Source organism: Rhinoraja longicauda, chromosome 2 (assembly GCF_053455715.1).
Source record: "Rhinoraja longicauda isolate Sanriku21f chromosome 2, sRhiLon1.1, whole genome shotgun sequence".
In the NCBI taxonomy this organism is placed as follows: Eukaryota; Metazoa; Chordata; class Chondrichthyes; order Rajiformes; family Arhynchobatidae; genus Rhinoraja; species Rhinoraja longicauda.
The window spans coordinates 115,142,193-115,163,884 of NC_135954.1; the positions used below are offsets into that span (position 1 = coordinate 115,142,193).

Consider the following 21,692-nt stretch of genomic DNA (forward strand, 5'->3'; position numbering starts at 1 on the left):
AGCGAAGTCCCGCGGCCGAGCCGCACCGTGCGATGTTAGGCCCTGCGGCCGAGCCACACCGAGCACCGCTAAGTCCAGCGGCCGAGCCGCACCAGCGATGTTAGGCCCCGTGGCCGCGCCGCGCGGGCGATGTTAAGTCCAGCGGCCGAGCCGCACCGGGCGATGGAAGGCCCCGCGGCCGAGCCGCGCCGGGCGATGTTAAGTCCAGCGGCTGAGCCGTACCAGCGATGAAAAGTCCCGCGGCAGAGCCGCGCCGGACGATGTAAAGTCCCGCGGCAGAGCCGCACCGGGCGATGGAAGGCCCCGTGGCCGAGCCGCACCCCGCGCCGTGAGGAAGAGACATAAAAGAGAAAGGTTTCCCCCACCCCACCCCACCCCCACCCCACACCACCACCCCCCCCACACCACCACCCCCCCCACACATACACAACCAAAAAAAAAAAAACCCATCCCAACACCAACACACAACAAAAAAAAAGGAAAAAAGACGAACAGACTGCTAGCGAACCGCAGCCGTTAGGCGCCGCCACTTCCGGGTTAGGTGTGTGTGGGGGGTGAGGGGGGTGTGTGTGGGGGGTGTGTGTGTGTGTTGGGGGGGTGAGGGTGTGTGTGTGGGGGGTGAGGGTGTGTGTGAGGGGGGTGAGGGTGTGTGTGAGGGGGTTTAAGGGGTGTGTGAGGGGGGTGAGGGGGGGTGTGGGGGGTGAGGGTGTGTGGGGTGTGTGTGTGTGTGGGGGGGTGAGGGGTGTGTGTGGGGGGGTGAGGGTGTGTGTGTGGGGGGGTGAGGGTGTGTGTGTGGGGGGGTGAGGGTGTGTGTGGGGGGTGAGGGTGTGTGTGTGGGGAGGGTGTGTGTGTGGGGGGTGAGGGGGCTGTTGCTGAGGGGAGGAGTTGTGCTGACCACTCTCCCCCACAGCTGGACTGCCCACTGGCCATGGAACGGATCAAGGAGGACCGTCCCATCACCATCAAGGATGACAAGGGCAACCTGAACCGCTGCATCGCCGACATCGTGTCTGTGAGTCCCTCCCCCCCCACCCTGACATCGTGTCCGTGACCCTCACCCCCCGACATCGTGTCCGTGACCCTCACCCCCCCCCCCCCCCACACCGCCCCGTCTCACTGACGGCTGCCTCTGTCTCTCCACAGCTCTTCATCACCGTCATGGACAAACTGCGTCTGGAGATACGTGCCATGGATGAGGTGAGAAGCCCCACCCCCTCCTGCAGACCCCCCCCTCCTCCTCCCCAGACACTGCCAGACTCCCCCACTCTCCCCCAGACCCCCCTCCCCAGACACTGCCTGACCCCCATCCCCCAAACCTCCCCTTCCCAGACACTGCCAGACCCCCCCACTCTCCCGCAGACCCCCTTCCCCCAGACCCACCCCCCTCCCCAGACACTGCCTGACCCCATCCCCCAAACCTCACCAGACACTGCCAGACCCCCTCCCACTCTCCCGCAGACCCCCTTCCCCCAGGCCCCCCCCACCCCCTCCCCAGACACTGCCAGACCCCCCACTCTCCCGCAGACCCCCCTCCCCCAGACCACCCCCTTCCCAGACACTGCCAGACCCCCCCCCACTCTCCCGCAGACCCCCCTCCCCCTCCTAGACCCCCCCACCCCATCCCCAGACACTGCCTGACCCCCATCCCCCAAACCTCCCCCTCCCCAGACACTGCCAGACACCCCCCACTCTCCCGCAGACCCCCCTCCCAGACCCCCCCCACCCCATCCCCCAGACACTGCCTGACCCCCATCCCCCAAACCTCCCCCCTCCCCAGACACTGCCTGACCCCCCCGTCCCCCAAAACTCCACCTCCCCCAGACTCCCCCTCCTCCACCCCCTCCCCCAGACTCCCCCTCCTCCACCCCCTCCCCCAGACTCCCCCTCCTCCACCCCCCTCCCCCAGACTGCCCCTTCCCGAGACCCCCCTCCTCTAGACCCCCCCTGCCCCAGACACTGCCTGACCCACTGAGTTCCTCCAGCACTTGAATGGCACAGCCTGGTGAAGGGTCTGATCTCCCGTCTGTGTTTAATGTTAACTGCTCCTGTACCTCCCGTCAGATCCAGCCTGACCTCCGTGAGCTGATGGAGACCATGAATCGCATGAGTAACCTGCCCCCGGACTTTGAGGGCAAGGAGAAGGTGGACCTGTGGTGAGTGTGTGTGCTACAGTCTGTACGTGAATCAGTACATGGTCATGGGTTCTCCAGCCTCCCACAGTGGGAAGAGTGGGGTCCCAGTTACTGGGGCAGCAAGTCCCCACTAATGAAGCACAGAAACAGCCAACCTCGTCAGCACATTGGCTTAGTCCCTAGGGATGCCAACTATCTCACTACCAAATAAGGGACAAGGTGACACCCCGCACCCAACGTGACCTCACCCAGCCAGGGCCACGTGCTCCCGCTCCACGGTGGCCGCCGGCAGACGGGTTGCTACGCAACCTCCATTAGGCGGCGCCCGAGCCTCCGGGCCTACAGCGCCCAGGCCTGCACTGTCTGGGCTTGCAGCGCCCCCCCGGGCCTAATAGGGGACAAGGGCGGTCCCGTACGGGACAAACCAATTTAGCCCTAAATACGGGATGTTCCGGCTAATACGGGACAGTTGGCAACCCTATTAGTCCCATTTGTGGCACATATCCTTCTAACCCCCACCTACCCATTTTTCTGTCCAAATGTCGTTTGAAAGTCATAATTGTATCACTTGTATAGCTTCCTCTGGCAGCTCATTCCAGATATGGATACCCTCTGAGTGAAAAAGTTGTCCCTGAGTTCCATCTTAAGTTTCTCCCCTCTCACCTTAAGCCTGTGCCCTCTAGTTTTAGAAACCGACTGCGTGTTCACTTTATCCATGCCCACATGATCTTGTACACCTCAATAAGGACATCCCTCAGCCTCCTACGCTCCAAAGGAAACAGTCCCGGCCTACCCAACCGCTCCCTGTCACGCAAGCCCAGCTCCCATGCTGGTGAATCTTGTCTGCACCCTTTCCAACTTGGAGACATCCTTCCTTCTCGTAGCAGGGTGAGCAGAACTGCACGGTATTAAAACAGTGAGAGGTGTGGAGCTCTCGAATGGCCAGGACCTGGTAACCAGATCGCCGAGGGGCAGTGCAGGTCCAGCGCTCATTGGGAGGGTCAACAGGAAGGACACGAGACAGGAGGAAGAGACCAACAGTCGATAAAGTCAGCGGGTCAGGCTGCTTGGGAGGCAGAGAGACTTGGTGCAGGGTATCGACCTGCAACCTCGACCGTTCCTCTGCCTCTGCAGATATTGCTCAGCTGTATGTTTGTTGGTCCTCCGTTGATTGTCTGGGAGATTGGTGGCAGTGGGGTGAGGACTGGAGTGCTGGGGCCACGTTTGTAAATGCAGTGCATGCACACACCTGTGTCTGGTCACTGATTGCTGGCCATACACTGTGTGGTAAAGTTAATCTGCAAGTCAAATCAGCAGTGAGGAAGGCAAATGCAATTTATTTTGAGAGAACTAGAATATAAAAACAGGGATGCAAGGTTGAGGCTTTATAAAGCACTGGTTAGACCGTGTTTGGAGCAGTTTTGGACTCCATATCTGAAGAAGGATGTGCTGGCTCCGTAGAGGGTCCAGTGGAGGTTTACAAGAATGATCCCGGGAATGAGTGGGTTGACATATGATGAGCGTTTGAAGGCTGGGTCGATGTGTGGAGTGGTGGCAGGTGGAAATTAATCCTTCCGATTTTATTCACTGAGGGTTGATTTTAGAGAGGTGTGTAAATGATGGCCTGATAGATATGGGGAATGCAGAGTGGGTGGGGAGCGAGCAGGGCAGTGGGGTGAGTGTGGGATTTATACAGGGCTGTGGGAGGGAGCGGGGCAGTGGGATTAGTGTGGGGTTGATACAGGGCTGTGGGAGGGAGCGGGGCAGTGGGATTAGTGTGGGATTGATACAGGGCTGTGGGGAGAGAGCAGGGCAGTGGGATTAGTGTGGGGTTGATACAGGGCTGTGGGAGAGTGGGATTAGTGTGGGGTTGATACAGGGCTGTGGGAGAGAGCAGGGCAGTGGGATTAGTGTGGGGTTGATACAGGGCTGTGGGAGAGTGGGATTAGTGTGGGGTTGATACAGGGCTGTGGGGAGAGAGCAGGGCAGTGGGATTAGTGTGGGGTTGATACAGGGCTGTGGGAGAGTGGGATTAGTGTGGGGTTGATACAGGGCTGTGGGAGAGAGCAGGGCAGTGGGATTAGTGTGGGGTTGATACAGGGCTGTTGGAGAGAGCAGGGCAGTGGGATTGGTGGGTTGATACAGGGCTGTGGGAGAGAGCAGGGCAGTGGGATTAGTGTGGGGTTGATACAGGGCAGTTGGAGGGAGCGGGGCAGTGAGATTGGTGGGTTGATACAGGGCTGTGGGAGAGCGGGGCAGTGGGATTAGTGTAGGATGGATACAGGGCAGTGGGATTAGTGTGAGATTGATAGTGCTGTGGGGAGGGTGCTGATGTACTCTCGCTGCAGATTGGAGCAGTTATTGAGTTTGGTGTCTGGTTTCATACTACCCTCTGCGTTCCAGGCTCCAGAAGCTGAGTGCGATGTCAGCTTCGGACGAGTTGGATGACTCGCAAGTCCGTCAGATGCTGTTTGATCTGGAATCTGCCTACAACTCGTTCAACCGGTTCCTGCACTCGTCATGAAGGGCTACCTGCCCAGTCCCAGCCCCTCCCTGCTCTCTTGCTGTCCCCTGCTCCGCGCGGTTCTTGCTGTCTCTGCCCCTCTGCTGCTGGGCTCCGGAGGATCAAGTGTAGTTTTCTTTCAATAAACATCTGAGATTGTACATTCTGCATTCTGCTTGAGCATGCCTGCTTTGATGTCTCGTTTTCACACCTTACCATTGCATATCCCTCTCCCCTGATATCAGTCTGAAGAAGGGTCTCCACCCGAAACGTCACCCATTCCTTCTCTCCACAGATGCTGCCTGTCCTGTTGAGTTACTCCAGCTTTTTGTGTCTCTCTGACATTGGCAGCTGGTTCTGCCTGTGGCCCTCTCTGCAGCGGGGGGAGAGTGGGGGTGAGGGTGCGGGGCCTGGGGAGGAGAGTGGGGAGAGCAAGAGTGGGGGAGGAGAGGAGGGGGAGATTATAGAGAGGGGTGGGGCGGGGCCTGGGCATGAGGGTGGGGTCTATGGTGGGGGTGGGGCTGCATGCGGGGGCGGGGTCTGTATAATGTAGGGATGGGGTGGGGCTGTGTAGAGGGCGGGGCCTACATGTGAGGGCGGAGCCAGTCGGGGTGGATTCTGCATGTGGGGCATGGTCTATGGAGGACGCGGGGCCTGCCTGTGGGGGTGGATTCTGCATTATGGCGGGGTGGGGCTGCATGCGGGGGGCGGGGTCTGTGTATACCCCTATGTAGGGGTGGGTCTGCCGGTGGGGTGGGGCAGGGCCTGCATGTGGGGGCGGGGCCGATGGGGGGGTGGATCCTGTCTGTGGGCGGGGCATGTGGTGGGGGCGGGGTCTGCATGTAGGGGTGGATCTTGTTTGTGGGCGGGGCATGTGGTGGGGGTGGAACCTGTCTGTGGGGGTGGGGCTGTGGTGGGGGCGGGGCCTGAACGTGGGGGTGGATCCTGTCGGTGGGGGTGGGGCCTGTGTGTGTTCGTGGTGGGTCCAGGCCCCGCCCCCGCCCCCTGTGGTCGCGGTGGCTGTGCGCAGGCGCGGCGGTTGCCCCGGTGACCAGACCGGGTCGGTCGGGCGGGCGGGATGAGCGCGGCCGAGGTGGAGGCGGCGGTTGGCCGGCGGTACCGGCTCCGGCGGCGGCTGGGCCAGGGGGTGAGTGCGGGGCGGGGGGGCGGTTAGGCCCACAATGTCCCAGCTACCCTAGTCCCACCCACCTGCCTGGCCGCGCTTGGTCCATGTCCCTCCAAACCTGTCCTATCCATGTACCTGCCCAACTGTTCGTTAAACGATGGGATAGTCCCAGCCTCAACTACCTCCTCTGGCAGCTTGTTCCAAGCTACCCCTCAGATTCCTATTAAATCTTTACCCCTTCACCTTGAACCGTCCTGTGTCCTCTGGTTCTTGATTCCCCAACTCTGGGTAAAAGATTGCATCCACCCTATCTATTCTCCTCATGATTTTATCCACCTCTCAGGGTTTGATTAACCCTCAGCCTTCTGCGCTCCGAGCAACAAAATCCCAGCTTCTCCTTATAACACAAGCCCTCCAGATCCTATCAAATAATTGTAAATCGTTTACAGTCCTAGATGGCATCTTTCCAGTGTAATGTTATTCTCCCTGTCGCAGGGCGACACTGCACACCGAATTAGCCTAATTAGCGCTTTGAACAGCTATAACATGACACCCCACTCCCGTGTGTAACATCCCGACCGACGAATGCATGAATGCCTTTCATCAACTGTTTACCTGTGTCACCACTTGCATGGAATACCAGGGTATAAATCAGAACAAGGAGAGTCTTAGTTGCACATTAGATGCAACAACAGTACATATGCAATAACCTATCAGTAAATCTAAGTAAACCAGATCATGATAGTGTAAAAACCAAAGTACATAGAACAACCATCCTAGTGCAAAGTCCGAAGTAGTGCTGTTCTGGCGTAGGATGGTAGTTAGTCCTGTTCAAGGTGGTTTCAGCACCTGATAGTTGATGGGAATAATCAGTCTGAAGAAGGGTCTCAACCCGAAATGTCACACATTCATTCTCTCCCGCGATGCTGCCTGACCCGCTGAGTTACTCCAGCATTTTGTATCTACCTTCGATGAGAATAAGCTGTTCTTATACCAGATGGTTGTGGTGGTGCGACTCCTGTACCTTCTCCCCAGATTGGCTTGTAGCAGGATGAGAACGTGGCCAGTGTATGTTTCGTGTCTGAGGAAGATCCTGATCCAAAATGCCACCTATCCATGTTCTCCATAGATACCATGTGACTTGCAGAGTTACTACAGCCCTTTTTGTGGATGGGCTGAGTTTATTCTGACTAGAATACAGGAGGCTGAGGGATGACCTGATGGACCTGAAAGAAGTTACGAGGGGCCTTAGATTTCGTAAATAGTCAGAGGGCACAGTTTAAGGTAAGAGGAGAGAAATTTAAAAAGGAGCACATTTTTCACAACGAGACGGTGGGTATAGAGAAGTGGTTGAGCCGAGGTGCGTAAAATTATGACATTTAAAACATTAGGTAGATGAATAGGAGAGGGTAGAGGGAAATGAGATTAATATGAGCAAATGGGATTGGTGTAGGCAGGCATCTTGGTCAGCATAGATGAGTTGGGCTGAAGGGCCTGTGTCTAGTTGTACCTCTGCCTCTATACTAATCCCCTTCACCAGCACCTACTTTACCAACAGCTTCAATGCTTTGGCAATGATATGCTGACTTAGGTATTTTCAATATTGTGGGATTCTTTGGCTACAATACCCCCTCAGTGTTTTGAGGGACGCACAGATTATGCAGGTTCTGGCACTAGCCTTTTAGTTTACAAAAAGATGGTCGGTCACGGTGGCGCAGCGGTAGAGTTGCTGCCTTACAGCGAATGCAGTGTTGGAGATCCGGGTTTGATCCTGACTATGGGTACTGTCTGTACGGAGTTTGTACGTTCTCCCCATAATCTGCGAGGGTTTTCTCCAAGATCTTCGGTTTCCTCCCACACTCCAAAGACGTGTGGGTTTGTAGGTTAATTGGCTTGGTAAAAGTAAAAATTGTCCCTAGTGGGTGTAGGATAGTGTTAATGTGCGGGGTTCGCTGGTCGGTGCGGACCCGGTGGGCTGAAGGGCCTGTTTTTGCGCTGTATCTCTAAATTAAAAAGCTGAAGTAACTCAGCGGGTCTCAGCATCTCTAGAGAAAAGGAATATGTGATGTTTTGGGTCAAGACCTTTCTTCGGAGTTACTCCTGCTTTTTGTGTCTATCTTCGATTTAAACCAGCATCTGCAGTTCCTTCCTATGCTTTTAGTTTAGTTTGGTTTATTGTCACGTGTTCTAAGGCAGAGTGAAAAGCTTTTCATTGCATTCTATCCAATAAAAGAAAAGACCTTCATGATTACAATCAACCCATCCACAGTGTACAGATAAATGATAAAGTTCGATTAAGGGTAGTTCAAAGGTCTGCAGTGAGGTAGATGGGAGATCAGGACTGCACTCTAGTTGGTGAGAGGACGTTTCAGTTGCCTGAGAACAACTGGCATGAAACTGTCCATGAATCTGGAGGGATGCGTTTTCACACTTTAGTTTAGTTTAGTTTTGAGATACACTTCTGTACCTCTTGCCTGATGGGAAAGTGTGAAACTAGTCCTTCGTTATGCTGGGGGTCTTGCCAAAGCAGCATGAAGTGTAGATGGAGTCAATGGAAGGGAGGTTGGTTTGCATGAAGGTCTAGGCTATGTCCGAACATTGTCATATACCAATCTGGCTTCAGTTTCTCCCAGTTTCCAATTTGGAGCCAGAGTAGGTCATGTGAACCTTGGAGCTTACTCTGCCTTTCATGGCTGGTCCTGGACTGAACACATCTCCGCCTCCTGATTACCTTTGACGAGTTCCATAATCGCTGGGCGTAGTCTTGGGGATGGGATGAGTGCAGATGGTGCCCATCAGCTGTCTGATTCTATTTATGTGACTTCCAAGAATCTTTGCTAGCTGTGGCAAATTAATTGACAGTAACTACTGGGCAGGGAATTTTCAATCATTCACAAGCCTACGAGAGAAGAATTCTAGCGGTTAGAGTCTGTCTGCATTTGGAATGGGAACGGCTGATCACACCCGGGCCCTCCACTGACCCCAATCCCCGCCCTTCTCGTATGTTCAACAATCCCCCCTGACCTCCACCTTTCCGATTTGTCCTCAGCAGAGACCGCACCTTCGTTCCCCTCCGCCCCCACCTCAACGAGTTCTGGGTTCACAAAGAGCTTTTCTTCCGTCGCCTCCGCCTCTGTGCCTTTTTCTATGGGAAGGTGTCCTCGCCGCTCATGATGACCCCTTCTCCCGTCTCCAGCGGTACCCCTCCTCTTGGACTCCCCAGATTGATCTTCTACCCCCTCTAGACCTCTTTATTTCTAACTGCAGGCGTGACATCAACCGTCTCAGGTTTTCCACTCCCCTCACATCCTCTACCCTCACCCCCTCTGAACGTACAGCCCTCCACAGCTGTCCAATGAAAGAAAAGCTCACTCTGCAGCAACCCCGACATTTTAATCGAGCGAGGTGCTGTGGAAGTCTGGCGCGCTGACCCCTGAGGCCAGGCGACAACTCTCAGACACCTCCTCCTACTTATCCTTGGACCATGACCCCATCGACGAGCACCAGGCCTTAATCTCAAACACCATTTCTGATTTCATCACTTCTGGCTGTCTGCCTTCCACAGCCTCCAACCTTATCGTTCCCCAGCCCCGCACAGCCCGTTTTCACCTTCTCCCCAAAATCCACAAACACAACTGCCCTGCAGACCCATTGTTTCTGCCTGCTCCTGTCCCACGGAAATGATTTCCACGTACCTAGACTCCATTCTATCCCCACTGGTCCAATCTCTCCCGACCCATATCCAAGGTACCTCATATGCCCTTTGTCTCTTTAATGACCTCCGTTTTCCAGGCCCCCACTCCCTCATCTTGACTACGGATGTTCAGTCACTCTACACCTCCATCCCCCACCAGGAAGGCCTTAAAGCCCTCCGTTTCTGCCTCCACCACAGAACCAGCCAATTCCCCTCTACTAACACTCTCCTCCGCCTAGTGGAGCTGATCCTCACCCACAACAACTTCTCCTTTGACTCCTCGCACTTCCTCCAAGTCCAAGGCATAGCTATGGCCACCCGCATGAGCCCCACCTGTGCCTGCCTCTTTGTAGGGTACGTTGAACAATCCCTGTTCCAGGCGTACACTGGCCCTATCCCCGAACTCTATCTCCATTACATTGATGACTGCATTGGTGCTACCTCCTGCACCCATGCAGAACTCATGTTCATCAACTTCACCACCAATTTCCATCCTACACTCAAATTCACTTGGAGCATCTCCGACACCTCCCTACCCTTCCTTGATCTCACCGTCTCCATCACAGGAGATAGACTATTGACTGACGTCTATTACAAACCCACTGACTCCCACAACTATCTCGACTACACTTCTTCCCACCCTGCTTCCTGCAAAGACTCTATCCCCTGCTCCCAATTCCTCCGTCTACGCCGCATCTGCGCCCAAGATTAGATGTTCCACACCAGGGCATCCAAGATGTCCTCATTCTTTAGGGAATGGGGGTTCCCCTCTCCCATCATAGATGAGGCCCCCACTCGTGTCTCCTTGATACCCCGCAGCTCCGCCCTTGCTCCACCTCCCACTCGTCCTTACCTTCCACCCCATCAGCCGGCACATACAGCACATAATCCTCTGAAATTTCTGCCACCTCCAATGGGATCCCACCACAAGCCACATCTTCCCATCTCCACCCCTTTCCACCTTCCGCGGAGACCGTTCCCTCCACAACTCTCTGGTTAACTCATCCCCTCCCATCCAAACCATCCCCAGGTACCTTCCCCTGCAACCGCAGAAGACGCAACACCTGTCCTTATACCTCCTCCCTCGACTCTATCCAGGGACCCCAACAGTCTTTTCAGGTGAGGCAGAGGTTCACTTGCACCTCCTCCAACCTCATCTACTGTACCCAATGTTCAAGATGTAGACTCATACATCGGCGAAACCAAACGCAGACTGGGCGATCGTTTCGCGGAACACCTTCGCTCAGCCCGCCTGAACCAACCTGATCTCCCTGTTGTTGGACACTTTAATTCTCCTTCCCATTCCTACATAGACCTTTCTGTCCTCGGTCTCCTCCATTGTCAGAGTGAGGCTAAATGCAAATTGGAGGAACAGCATCTCATATTTTGCTTGGGCAGCTTACAGCCCAGTGGTGTGAATATTGATTTCTCTCACTTCAGGTAGCCCCGGCATTCCCTCTCCCTATCCCTCCCCCACCCAATTCACACTAGCTTCTCATTTTCACCCTACAAACAGCTTACAATGGCCTGTTCCCTTTATCATCGTTACTTTTTTGCACATCTTTCATTCATTGTTCTTGATCTCTCCACATCACTGTCTATATCTCTCGTTTCCCTTATCCCTAACCAGTCTGAAGAAGGGTCTCGACCCGAAACGTCGCCCATTCCTTCTCTCCAGAGATGTTGCCTGTCCTGCTGAGTTATTCCAGCCTTTGTGTCTATCTTCTGATGAAGGATAGTCAACACAAATGTGTGGAAAATTGTGTCTCACGATCTTTCATTAGGACTGAGAGAATTGTAGAGCTGCACAGCACTGAACAGGCCCTTCGGCCCAACTCATCCATGCTCGTAAACTCCATGTACCTGTCTAAAAGTATTTTAAATGTTATCGTACCTGCTTCTACCACTTCCTCTGTCAGCTTGCTCCACATACTCACCACCGTCTGTGAAACACTTGCCTGTCGGGTTCCCTTTAAATATTTCCCCTCTCACTTTAAACATGATGTCCAGCTTTAGACTCCTCCACCATTGGGAAAGGATTGTGACAGTTCATCTTATCGTCTGTACCATGTTCAGATCATTGTGTGCATGTCAGGACGCCCGCCCCTTTACAGGAAGGATGTGGAGGCTCACCAGGACGCTGCCTGGATTACAGGGTATTAGTTATCAGGAGAGATTGGGCAGACCTGGATTGTTCATAGAATGAGAATTAGGCCATTCGGCCCATCGAGTCAACTCTGCCATTCAATCATGGCTGGTCTATCTTGCCTTCTCCGCCCCATTCTCCTGCCTTCTCCCGTGACCTTTGACACCCGTACTAATTTCTCTGGAATGTCAGAGGTTGAGGGGAGGTGTGACAGAAGTATATAACATTATGAGAGGGTAGACATTCAGAACCATTATTCACCGTCTGGGAATGTCAAGGATGAGAGGCATAGCTTTGAGATGAGAGAGGGAAAGTGTAAAGGAACTGTGTGGGGCATGTTTTTTTGCATGGAGTGCAGTCGGTGCCTGGAATAGCTGACATGATAGTGGTGTTTAACAGATCTTTAGATAGATTCACGGATATGCGGGGAATGGAGGGATATGGATTACGTGTCGGTGGAGACAGAAAATGCTGGAGTAACTCAGCAGGTCAGGCAGCATCTCGGGAGAGAAGGAATGGGTGACGTTTCGGGTCGAGACCCTTCTTCAGACTGATGTCGGGGAAGGGGGCGGGACAAAGATAGAATGTAGTCGGAGACAGGAAGACCGGAGGGAAGACTGGGAAGGGGGAGGATAGAGAGGGAAAGCAGGGACTATCTGAAGTTAGAGAAGCCAATGTTCATACCGCTGGGGTGCAAACTATCCAAGCGTAATATGAGGTGTTATTCCTCCGATTTGTGCTGGGCCTCACTCTGACAATGGAGGAAGCCCAGGACAGAAAGGTCAGATTGGGAATGGGACGGGGAGTTGAAGTGCTGAGCCACCGGGAGATCAGGTAGTTTAAGACGGACTGAGCGGAGGTGTTCAGCGAAACGATCGCCGAGCCTGCGCTTGGTCTCGCCGATGTAGAGAAGTTGACACCTGGAACAGCGGATACAATAGATGGGGTTGGAGGAGGTGCAGGTGAACCTCTGCCTCACCTGGAAAGACTGTTTTGGACCTTGGACGGAGTTGAGGGGGGAGGTAAAGGGACAGGTGTTGCATCTCCTGCAGTTGCAGGTGAAAGTACCTGGGGAGGGGGTGGTTTGGGTGGGAAGGGACGAGTTGACTAGGGAGTTACGGAGGGAATGGTCTCTGCAGAACGCAGAAAGGGTTGGAGATGGGAAGAGGTGGCCAGTAGTGGGATTCTGTTGGAGGTTGCTGAACTCTCATCGGAGAGAGGTGGAGAACTTCTTCAAAGTTGACATACCTTGAGGAGATTTTGAAATGGAGCAGCTAAATGTGTAGGAAAAAACACGTGTAGGTAGAGATTAGTTTAACATGGATGACACACACATTGTGGGCCGAAAGGCCTGTTCCCATGCTGTAGTGTTGAATGAGTGGATGTACAGAGAATGTTCTTCAGACCCATCCATAAATCTCATTTCCAGGCGTATGGAATAGTGTGGAAAGCAATCGATCGACAGACCGGAGAGGTGGTGGCAGTGAAGAAAATCTTTGATGCCTTCAGGAACCGGACCGATGCTCAGGTACCTTAGTGGAGATGGTTGCCGGTTGATTTGAAGATCCCAGTGCTAGCTTGTGTCAGTCCTCGGATATGGAGCGTCTCTCCACTGTCTAGTCACAGTGGGGCTGCAGAGCAGATGCTCTGTGCATTCCTGGCTGGGGAACCCCCCCCCCCCAGTTCTTGCCTGCCAGTCCAAAGCTAGCTCAGGGGGGAGAGCTTTTCCCCTTCCCAGCTGGATGGGGAGTTGGGATTTACCATGCTGGTGGCTGCTCTCCCCACACCCTGTCCAGCATTGATTCACCCATGTGGTTTGGCCATGCCAGGGACTTTCTCTACAGCTCTACGCTGGCGTTGAGGAGAGGTTAGTTTAGTTTATTGTCACGTGTACTGATGTACAGTGAAAAGCTTTTTGAAGCCTGCCATCCAGTCAGCGTAAAGACAATACATGACAACAATGAAGCCGTCCACAGGGTACAGATACAGAATATCGTTTTGTGTGAGATAAAGTCCAGTAAAGTCAGATTAAAGATAGTTCAAGGGTCTGCAATGAGGTCAATGTTAGGTCAGGACATTTGGTGATAGTTGGTGATAGGATGGTTCAGTTGCCTGATAGCAGTGGGAAGAAACTGTCTGTGGGCGTGGAGGCCTGCCCTCATCTCAAGGGATAGGTAGTGCCTGCCAGAGAGTGTGATGCTGCTCTCTCCCTACCTGCAGCCCTGCCGCCTGGGAATTGTGCTACCGTGCCTGAAATACTTTACTTGTTTTTTTCAGAGGACCTTCCGAGAAATTTTGTTCCTTCAGGTGAGTTTCTTAGTTACACAAAAGAGGCCATTTGGTCCATCGAGTCTAATCGGGCCCTGGAGAGACCACATCTGGAGTATTGGTCTCCTAATTTGAGGAAGGACATCCTTGCTATTGAGGCAGTGCAGCGTAGGTTCACGAGGTTAATCCCCGGGATGGAGGGACTGTCATATGAGGAAAGATTGGAAAGACTGGGCTTGTTTTCACTGGAGTTTAGAAGGATGAGAGGTGATCTTTTAGAAACTTATAAAATTAAAAAAGGACTGGGCAAGCTAGATGCAGGAAATATGTTCCCAATGTTGGGGGAGTCCAGAACCAGAGGCTACAGTTTAAGAATAAAAGGGAGGCCATTTAAAACTGGTGAGAATTTAAAAGAGAGTTAGATAGAGCTCTAGGGGCTAGTGGAATCAAGGGACATGGGGAGAAGGCAGCCACGGGTTACTGATTGTGGATGATCAGCCATGATCACAATGAATGGCGGTGGTGGCTCAAAGGGCCAAATGGCCTCCTCCTGCACCTATTTTCTATGTATCTATGTTTTCAGTGAGAGGGGAATGAGTTAATGAGAACCTGAGCAGTATATAGAGGCATCTAGCGACAGACACAAGCAACTGCAGAAGCTGAAAGCTTGATCAAGACCAAAGTGCTGGAGGATGTCCCCAGGTCAGTCAGCATCTGTGGAGGGAATGGACAGGCGACCTTTATGGCCGTGACCCTTCTTCACTCTGATTAGGGTAGAGGGAGAAAGCCAGAAATTAGAGTTGGCGGTGGGACAAAGCCTGGCAAGTGATAGGTGGATGCAGATGAGGGGGAGGGGTGGAGTGAGTGATAGCCAGATGTGAATAGGAGGCAAAATGAAGAGCAGGAGGCAAAGGAATGATTTTATAGAAATGTATGTATAAAATCATGAGGGGAATACAGAGCCTTTTTCACAGGCTAGGGAATCAACAACCGGGTGTCGGGGGGTCTCGAGCGCGTGGGGTACTCGTGGCTGAACAAACCCCCGCTCAGCCGCAAGTACCCGTCGGACCAGGCGCCGTAATCCTTCCCGGGAGCCGGTCCCACACAACATGAGCCGCATTTCCTCAACGTCCTTCATCTCCCTCCGAGACGCAGGGAGGGGAGTCCTGCAGGGGCTCCTCCTCCACACCCTGCACTTCCTCGCCCTGGTCCACCGTCCGCACACTAACTGGCGGTCGGTGTTGCCCCCTGTCGCGAGACGGCCTCCCGGTGGGGTCTCTCTACGCAGGGATTCTGCCCCTCTACACCGAGGAGTCCCCTACAACCTGTTTGTCTCGCGGTTGGTTCACAGACTCGCCAGCCGCCTGCCACCTTTGTGGGCTGGAAGGGTCTGTGTACCACGTGTACATGGAGTGTGTGAGTCTGTGTACCACGTGTACATGTAGTGTGTGAGTCTGTGTACCACGTGTACATGGAGTGTGTGAGTCTGTGTTCCACGTGTACATGGAGTGTGTGAGTCTGTGTACCATGTGTACATGGAGTGTGTGAGTGTGTACCACGTGTACATGGAGTGTGTGAGTCTGTGTACCACGTGTACATGGAGTGTGCGAGTCTGTGTTCCACGTGTACATGGAGTGTGTGAGTCTGTGTACCACGTGTATGTGGAGTGTGTGAGGTTGCAGCCCCTGTTCCAATATCTAAAGGAGCTGCTCCTCGCCTTCTGGCTGCACTTCTCCCCACCATCCTCATCTTTGGACACTGTGTGCGTAGGGGAGAGGGTCGGTGGGGCCAAAGATGTCCTGGTCGGGTTGCTCCTGAGCCTGGCCAAGCTGGCCATCCGCGAGTCACGGCACCAGGCGGAAGAGGACTCTGCCCTAGCCGGCTGCCTGCCCCTTTTCCAGGGTTATGTCCATGCCCGGGTGGGGTTAGAGAGGGAGTACGCGCTGTCCACGGGCACCCTGGGGGGTTTCCGGGACCGCAGGGGGTGGAGGGCATCCTCGATGGGGATTGTAATATTGTTGTATAAGAGTTTATTTCATATATTAGTTTGTCTTGTATTATGGTGATGGGTTTTGTTTAGTTTTATTTTGCACTGTAAATATTATTGGTAATAATAGATTAAATTATATTTGGTTAAAAAAAGGAGTTTGGAAATCATGCCAACGTGATCAAACTGCTGAATGTCATCCGAGCAGCAAACGACAAGGACATCTACTTGGTCTTTGAGTTCATGGGTAAGTGTTTGGGTCAGGGGCTGCTTTGTGGGGGGGTGGGCGAGGGGTCGGGTGGGGAGTGGGGGAGGTGTCGGGTGGGGGAGGGGTTGGGTGGGAAGTCAAGTCAAGTCAAGTCAATTTTATTTATATAGCACATTTAAAAACAACCCACGTTGACCAAAGTGCTGTACATCTGATTAGGTACTAAGGAAAAAATGAAACATACAGTAGCACACAAACATAACAGCACATACAAAACAGTTCACAGCGCCTCCTCAATGGGCCTCAAACGCTAGGGAGTAGAAATAGGTTTTGAGCCTGGACTTAAAGGAGTCGATGGAGGGGGGCAGTTCTGATGGGGAGAGGGATGCTGTTCCACAGTCTAGGAGCTGCAACCGCAAAAGCGCGGTCACCCCTGAGCTTAAGCCTAGACCGCGGGATAGTGAGTAGCCCCGAGGGACCTGAAGTTAGAGAGGTGGGTTAGAAGATTTTTGATGTAGGGGGGGAAATGTCCATTTAGGGATTTATATGTGAATAAGAGGAGCTTGAAGTTGATTCTGTACCGTACTGGGATCCAGTGGAGAGAGGCCAGAATCGGCGTGATGTGGTCCCTTTTACGGGTACCCGTCAGGAGTCTTGCTGCGGCGTTTTGGACCAGTTGCAGACGGGACAGGGAAGATTGGCTGATCCCAGTGTATAGAGAGTTGCAGTAGAGGGGGAAGTGTATAGGGAAGTGGGGGGGAGGGTCTGGTGTGGAGTGGAGGAGGGGTCGGGTGGGGAGGGGGAGGGTGGGGGTGGGGAGGGGTCTGGTGGGGAGGGGGAGGGGTCTGGTGGGGAGTGGGGGAGGGGTTGGGTGGGGTGTGGGGGTGGGGTCGAGTGGGGGAGGGGTCGAGTGGGGGAGGGGTCGAGTGGGGGAGGGGTCGGGTGGGGAGTGGGGGAGGGGTCGGGTGGGGAGTGGGGGAGGGGTCGAGTGGGGGTGGGGAGTGGGGGTCGGGTGGGGCAGGGGTCGGGGGGGTAGCGGAGGAGTTGTCATGTAGGGGTCGGCTGGGGATGAGTACAGGGGCTGTGTCTTGGGGGAACAGACCCCTGTGTGTTGTGGAGAAAGGGGCAGGCCTAGTCACCGGGTGATGAGCAGATGGTGAGATCCGTTACCCCCCGCACCGGGTGCCCACAGGTGAGGAGCAGAACCCAAACACACTGAATCCGTGCTGCAGCCCGTCCTGTGATGGGGAGCACACTCACCTCCAGAGTGTGACCACGACCATGGACATGAGGTGCAGCTTTCCCCCGGGCCCTGCTGAAGCTTCACGCTGGCACCTCACTGATGCCCCAGGTACCGCTGCCCTGACATGGGGGTGGGCACGCAGCACTGGGGCGGCTGGCTTTCCATCTGACACGGGCCTGCCCTTTCTGCCCCCACAGAGACGGACCTGCACGCTGTGATCAAGAAGGGGAACCTCCTGAAAGACATTCACATCCGCTACATCCTATACCAGCTGCTGAAGGCCACCAAGTTCATCCACTCGGGAAACGTCATTCACCGCGATCAGAAGGTACATGTGCTGCCTCCAGCTCGCAGCCCAGCCCAGCTGACCGACACAGCCCCCCAGCTCACGGCCCCCGGCCGCCCAGCTCCCGGCCCCACGGCCCCCAGCCGCCCGGCCCCCAGCCCCCTGGCTCCCGCCCCCCCAGCTCCCGGCCCCACGGCCCACAGCCCCCCCCAGCTCCTGGCCCCCAGCTCCCGGCCCCCAGCCCACAGCTCACAGACCCCTGCCCCGGATCCACAGTCTGCAGCGTTTCATTGCCATATGTGCCGGGAACAGAACAATAAGTCACTGCCTGCTGCAGCACCACAGGCCCACTTTATCACAATCATCAATAATGCAGTAAATTATCAATCACACGAGGTGACCAGATCATAACAGTGCATCCTGCAGTGCAGCCTGAACAAAGCCTGGCCATGGGAGATGATTGGTGAGCCAGGTGGGGTGGTGGTTCGTGTTGTGCAGGGTGGTTCCGGAGCCACCCGGACGGAGCTTGTTGTTGGGAACAAGCTGTTGTTGAACGTGGAGGTGATGGTCTTCCTGCAGCCCTGGCTACCACCCCACAGCGAGGCCTCTGCTGTTTCCAGCACTGACCCCCTGCTCCCTCTCTCCCCAGCCTTCCAACATCCTCCTGGATGCCGACTGCTTTGTGAAACTGTGTGACTTTGGTCTAGCTCGCTGCATCAATCAGATCCAGGAGGATGAGGGCAACCCTGCCCTGACGGAGTACGTGGCCACACGATGGTATCGAGCTCCAGAAATCCTCCTCGCTTCCCCCAGGTCAGTGCACAGCCATCCTTCCTTGTCTCTGTGGGGCCGACTGAAGCCTTCACCAGCTGTGCAACGCACACAGAGGCCTTCTGCTCCACCAGCCCCAGTGCACTGATCACATCCATCTGCAGTGCAGGAAAAGCTCGGGGGGGAGGTGAGGGGGGGTCACAGTGGGGTGGGGGTAGTCACAGTGGGGGGGGTCACAGTGGGATGGGGTTCACAGTGGGGGGGGGTCACAGTGGGGGGGGTAGTCACAGTGGGGAGGGTCACAGTGGGGGGGGGTCACAGTGGGGGGGTAGTCACAGTGGGGGGGGTAGTCACAGTGGGGGGGGGTAGTCACAGTGGGGGGGGGTAGTCACAGTGGGGGGGGGGTAGTCACAGTGGGGGGGGGTAGTCACAGTGGGGGGGGGTAGTCACAGTGGGGGGGTAGTCACAGTGGGGGGTCACAGTGGGGGGGGGTAGTCACAGTGGGGGGGGTAGTCACAGTGGGGGGGGTAGTCACAGTGGGGGGGGTCACAGTGGGGGGGGGTAGTCACAGTGGGGGGGGAAGTCACAGTGGGGGGGTAGTGACAGTGGGGGGGGTAGTCACAGTGGGGGGGTCACAGTGGGGGGGGAAGTCGCAGTGGGGGGGTCACAGTGGGGGGGGGTAGTCACAGCGGGGGGGTAGTCACAGTGGGGGGGGTCACAGTGGGGGGGGTAGTCACAGTGGGGGGGAGGTAGTCACAGTGGGGGGGGGTAGTCACAGTGGGGGGGGTCACAGTGGGGGGGGTAGTCACAGTGGGGGGGTTGATCACAGTGGGGGGGGGTCACAGTGGGGGGGGGTAGTCACAGTGGGGGGGGTAATCACAGTGGGGGGGATAGTCACAGTGGGGGGGGGGTAGTCACAGTGGGGGGGGGTAGTCACAGTGGGGGGGGTAGTCACAGTGGGGGGGGTCACAGTGGGGGGGCATAGTCACAGTGGGGGGGGGGTAGTCACAGTGGGGGGGGGTAGTCACAGTGGGGGGGGTCACAGTGGGGGGGGATAGTCACAGTGGGGGGGGGTAGTCACAGTGGGGGGGGTCACAGTGGGGAGGGGGTAGTCACAGTGGGGGGGATAGTCACAGTGGGGGGGGATAGTCACAGTGGGGGGGGGTAGTCACAGTGGGGGGGTAGTCACAGTGGGGGGGGTAATCACAGTGGGGGGGTCACAGTGGGGGGGATAGTCACAGTGGGGGGGGTAGTCACAGTGGGGGTGGATAGTCACAGTGGGGGGGGGGTAGTCACAGTGGGGGGGGTAGTCACAGTGGGGGGGGTCACAGTGGGGGGGATAGTCACAGTGGGGGGGGGGTAGTCACAGTGGGGGGGGTAGTCACAGTGGGGGGGGGGTCACAGTGGGGGGGGGGGGTAGTCACAGTGGGGGGGGTGGTCACAGTGGGGGGGGTCACAGTGGGGGGGTCACAGTGGGGGGGGTAGTCACAGTGGGGGAGGGGTCACAGTGGGGGGGTAGTCACAGTGGGGGGGGTCACAGTGGGGGGGGTAGTCACAGTGGGGGGGGGGTAGTCACAGTGGGGGGGGGGTAGTCACAGTGGGGGGGGGTCACAGTGGGGGGGGTAGTCACAGTGGGGGGGGTCACAGTGGGGGGGTAGTCACTGTGGGGGGGGGTAGTCACAGTGGGGGGGGGGTAGTCACTGTGGGGGGGGTGGTCACAGTGGGGGGGTCACAGTGGGGGGGGGGGTCACAGTGGGGGGGTTAGTCACAGTGGGGGGGGGTCACAGTGGGGGGGTAGTCACAGAGGGGGGGTAGTTACAGAGGGAGGGTCACAGTAGGGGTAATCATAGTGGGGAGGTAGTCACAATGGGGGGGGTAGTCACAGTGGGTGGAGCACAATGGGGAGGGTCACTGTGGGGGGGGGGTTGGTCACAGTGGGGGGGAGCACAATGGGGAGGGAGGTGATCACAGCTCTGGGGGGAGGGAGGTGATCACAGCTCTGGAGGGGGGGGTGAATGTGAACACAGAGCCGGCTGTGGGATCCCGCAGTGTGTCTGTAACTCACAGGCCTGTAACTGGGTCTGTGTTGGTGAAGGATCTTTCACCTTCGGCACATCCCTGTGTACTCATCAGCTGTGGTGAGAGAGGACTTTGATCCAGTAACAAGGGCGGGCCCCCGGGAACATGATCAAAACTGCATGGATGGAGGATGATAGCAAAGTGCACACCCTGTAAACAGAGAGACACAAAGCCTCAGATACAAGTGTTGAGTGAACAGCAAGGGCTAACGGTCAGCTCAGAGAACAGTGGGCCTCTCGCTTCACCACAGGGTTGTCAACTGTCCCTTATTAGCCGGGACATCCCGTATTTTGGGTTAAATTGGTTTGACCCGTACGGGACCGCCCTTGTCCCGTGTTAGGCCCGGGGGCCGCTGTAGGCCCGGACAGTAGGAAAAATACTGCAGATGCTGGTTAAAATCTGTGTCTACCTTCCGGACAGTGTAGATCCGGACAGTGTAGGTCCGGACAGTGTAGGTCCGGACAGTGTGGGTCCGGACAGTGTGGGTCCGGACAGTGTGGGTCCGGACAGTGTAGGTCCGGACAGTGTGGGTCCGGGCAGTGTGGGTCCGGACAGTGTGGGTCCGGACAGTGTGGGTCCGGACAGTGTAGGTCCGGACAGTGTAGGTCTGGACAGTGTAGGTCCGGAGGCCCGGGCGCCGCCTAACGGAGGTTGCATAGCAACCCGCCACTTGGCCCGGGCGGCCGCCATTGGTGGAGTGGGAACACGTGGCCACTGGCTGGGTGAGGTCACGTGGGGCGCGGGGTGGCCATGTTACCTTGTCCCTTATTTGGGAGTCTTAAACACCACTCTGGTATCTGCCTCCACCACCATCCCTGGCAGCGCTTTCAATGCAACCACCACTCTTGATGTTTAAACAAAACTTGCCTCGTACATCTCTTTAAAACTTGCCCGCCTCTCATCTGGAAAGCTGTGCCCTCTATTATTTGTGATATCTACCCTAGGAGCAGTATTCTGTCTGCCCTTTCTGTGCTGCCATACACAATTTTATGAACCTGTCAGATCTCCCCCTAGCATGCGGCGCTCCAGGGGAAATAACCTGTTTGTCTCAGCTCTTCTATACAGCTAATACACCTAGACCCAGGTAGAATGCTCCCATTTCCGTGCCAGTATCCCTAAATGGGCTTTATCCCACTGCATCCTTTGACAGCTTTTTACATAGAAAGTAACTTGTTCTCAGTCTGCCCTTACACACCGTCCCCACACTGGTCTCACTGTCTAACACACTGTTCCCACACTGATCTCACTG

The 21,692-nt window shown here is 55.7% G+C and overlaps 2 protein-coding genes across 2 annotated transcripts in view; both read left to right on the plus strand.

Annotated features, from left to right (window-relative positions):
• Positions 1-913: 913 nt before the first annotated feature.
• vps28 (VPS28 subunit of ESCRT-I) lies at positions 914-4,796 on the plus strand. The gene is made up of 4 exons (XM_078426332.1): positions 914-1,012; positions 1,144-1,197; positions 2,062-2,153; positions 4,536-4,796. Exons 1-4 carry the CDS (start codon positions 929-931, stop codon positions 4,654-4,656), a joined length of 351 nt encoding a protein of 116 aa, XP_078282458.1. The 5' UTR covers positions 914-928; the 3' UTR covers positions 4,657-4,796.
• An 883-nt stretch (positions 4,797-5,679) lies between these two features.
• The window catches only part of mapk15 (mitogen-activated protein kinase 15), a gene marked incomplete at its 3' end in the record, with an annotated part of 37,895 nt that continues 21,882 nt past the window's right edge, over positions 5,680-21,692 (plus strand). Inside the window, exons 1-6 of the mRNA XM_078424289.1 lie at positions 5,680-5,782; positions 13,031-13,129; positions 13,879-13,908; positions 16,013-16,103; positions 17,505-17,635; positions 18,243-18,406. Coding sequence (XP_078280415.1) covers positions 5,714-5,782; positions 13,031-13,129; positions 13,879-13,908; positions 16,013-16,103; positions 17,505-17,635; positions 18,243-18,406 — 584 coding nt within the window. The remainder of the gene's footprint in view (positions 5,783-13,030; positions 13,130-13,878; positions 13,909-16,012; positions 16,104-17,504; positions 17,636-18,242; positions 18,407-21,692) is intronic.

What these genes read in the sequence shown, in the direction of transcription:
- vps28 (XM_078426332.1), top strand. Translation starts at nt 929, where the DNA reads ATGGAACGGATCAAGGAGGACCGTCCCATCACCATCAAGGATGACAAG. An exon ending in GCATCGCCGACATCGTGTCT is followed by an intron (nt 1,013 to 1,143) that starts GTGAGTCCCTCC and finishes GTCTCTCCACAG; the next exon opens with CTCTTCATCACCGTCATGGA. An exon ending in AGATACGTGCCATGGATGAG is followed by an intron (nt 1,198 to 2,061) that starts GTGAGAAGCCCC and finishes ACCTCCCGTCAG; the next exon opens with ATCCAGCCTGACCTCCGTGA.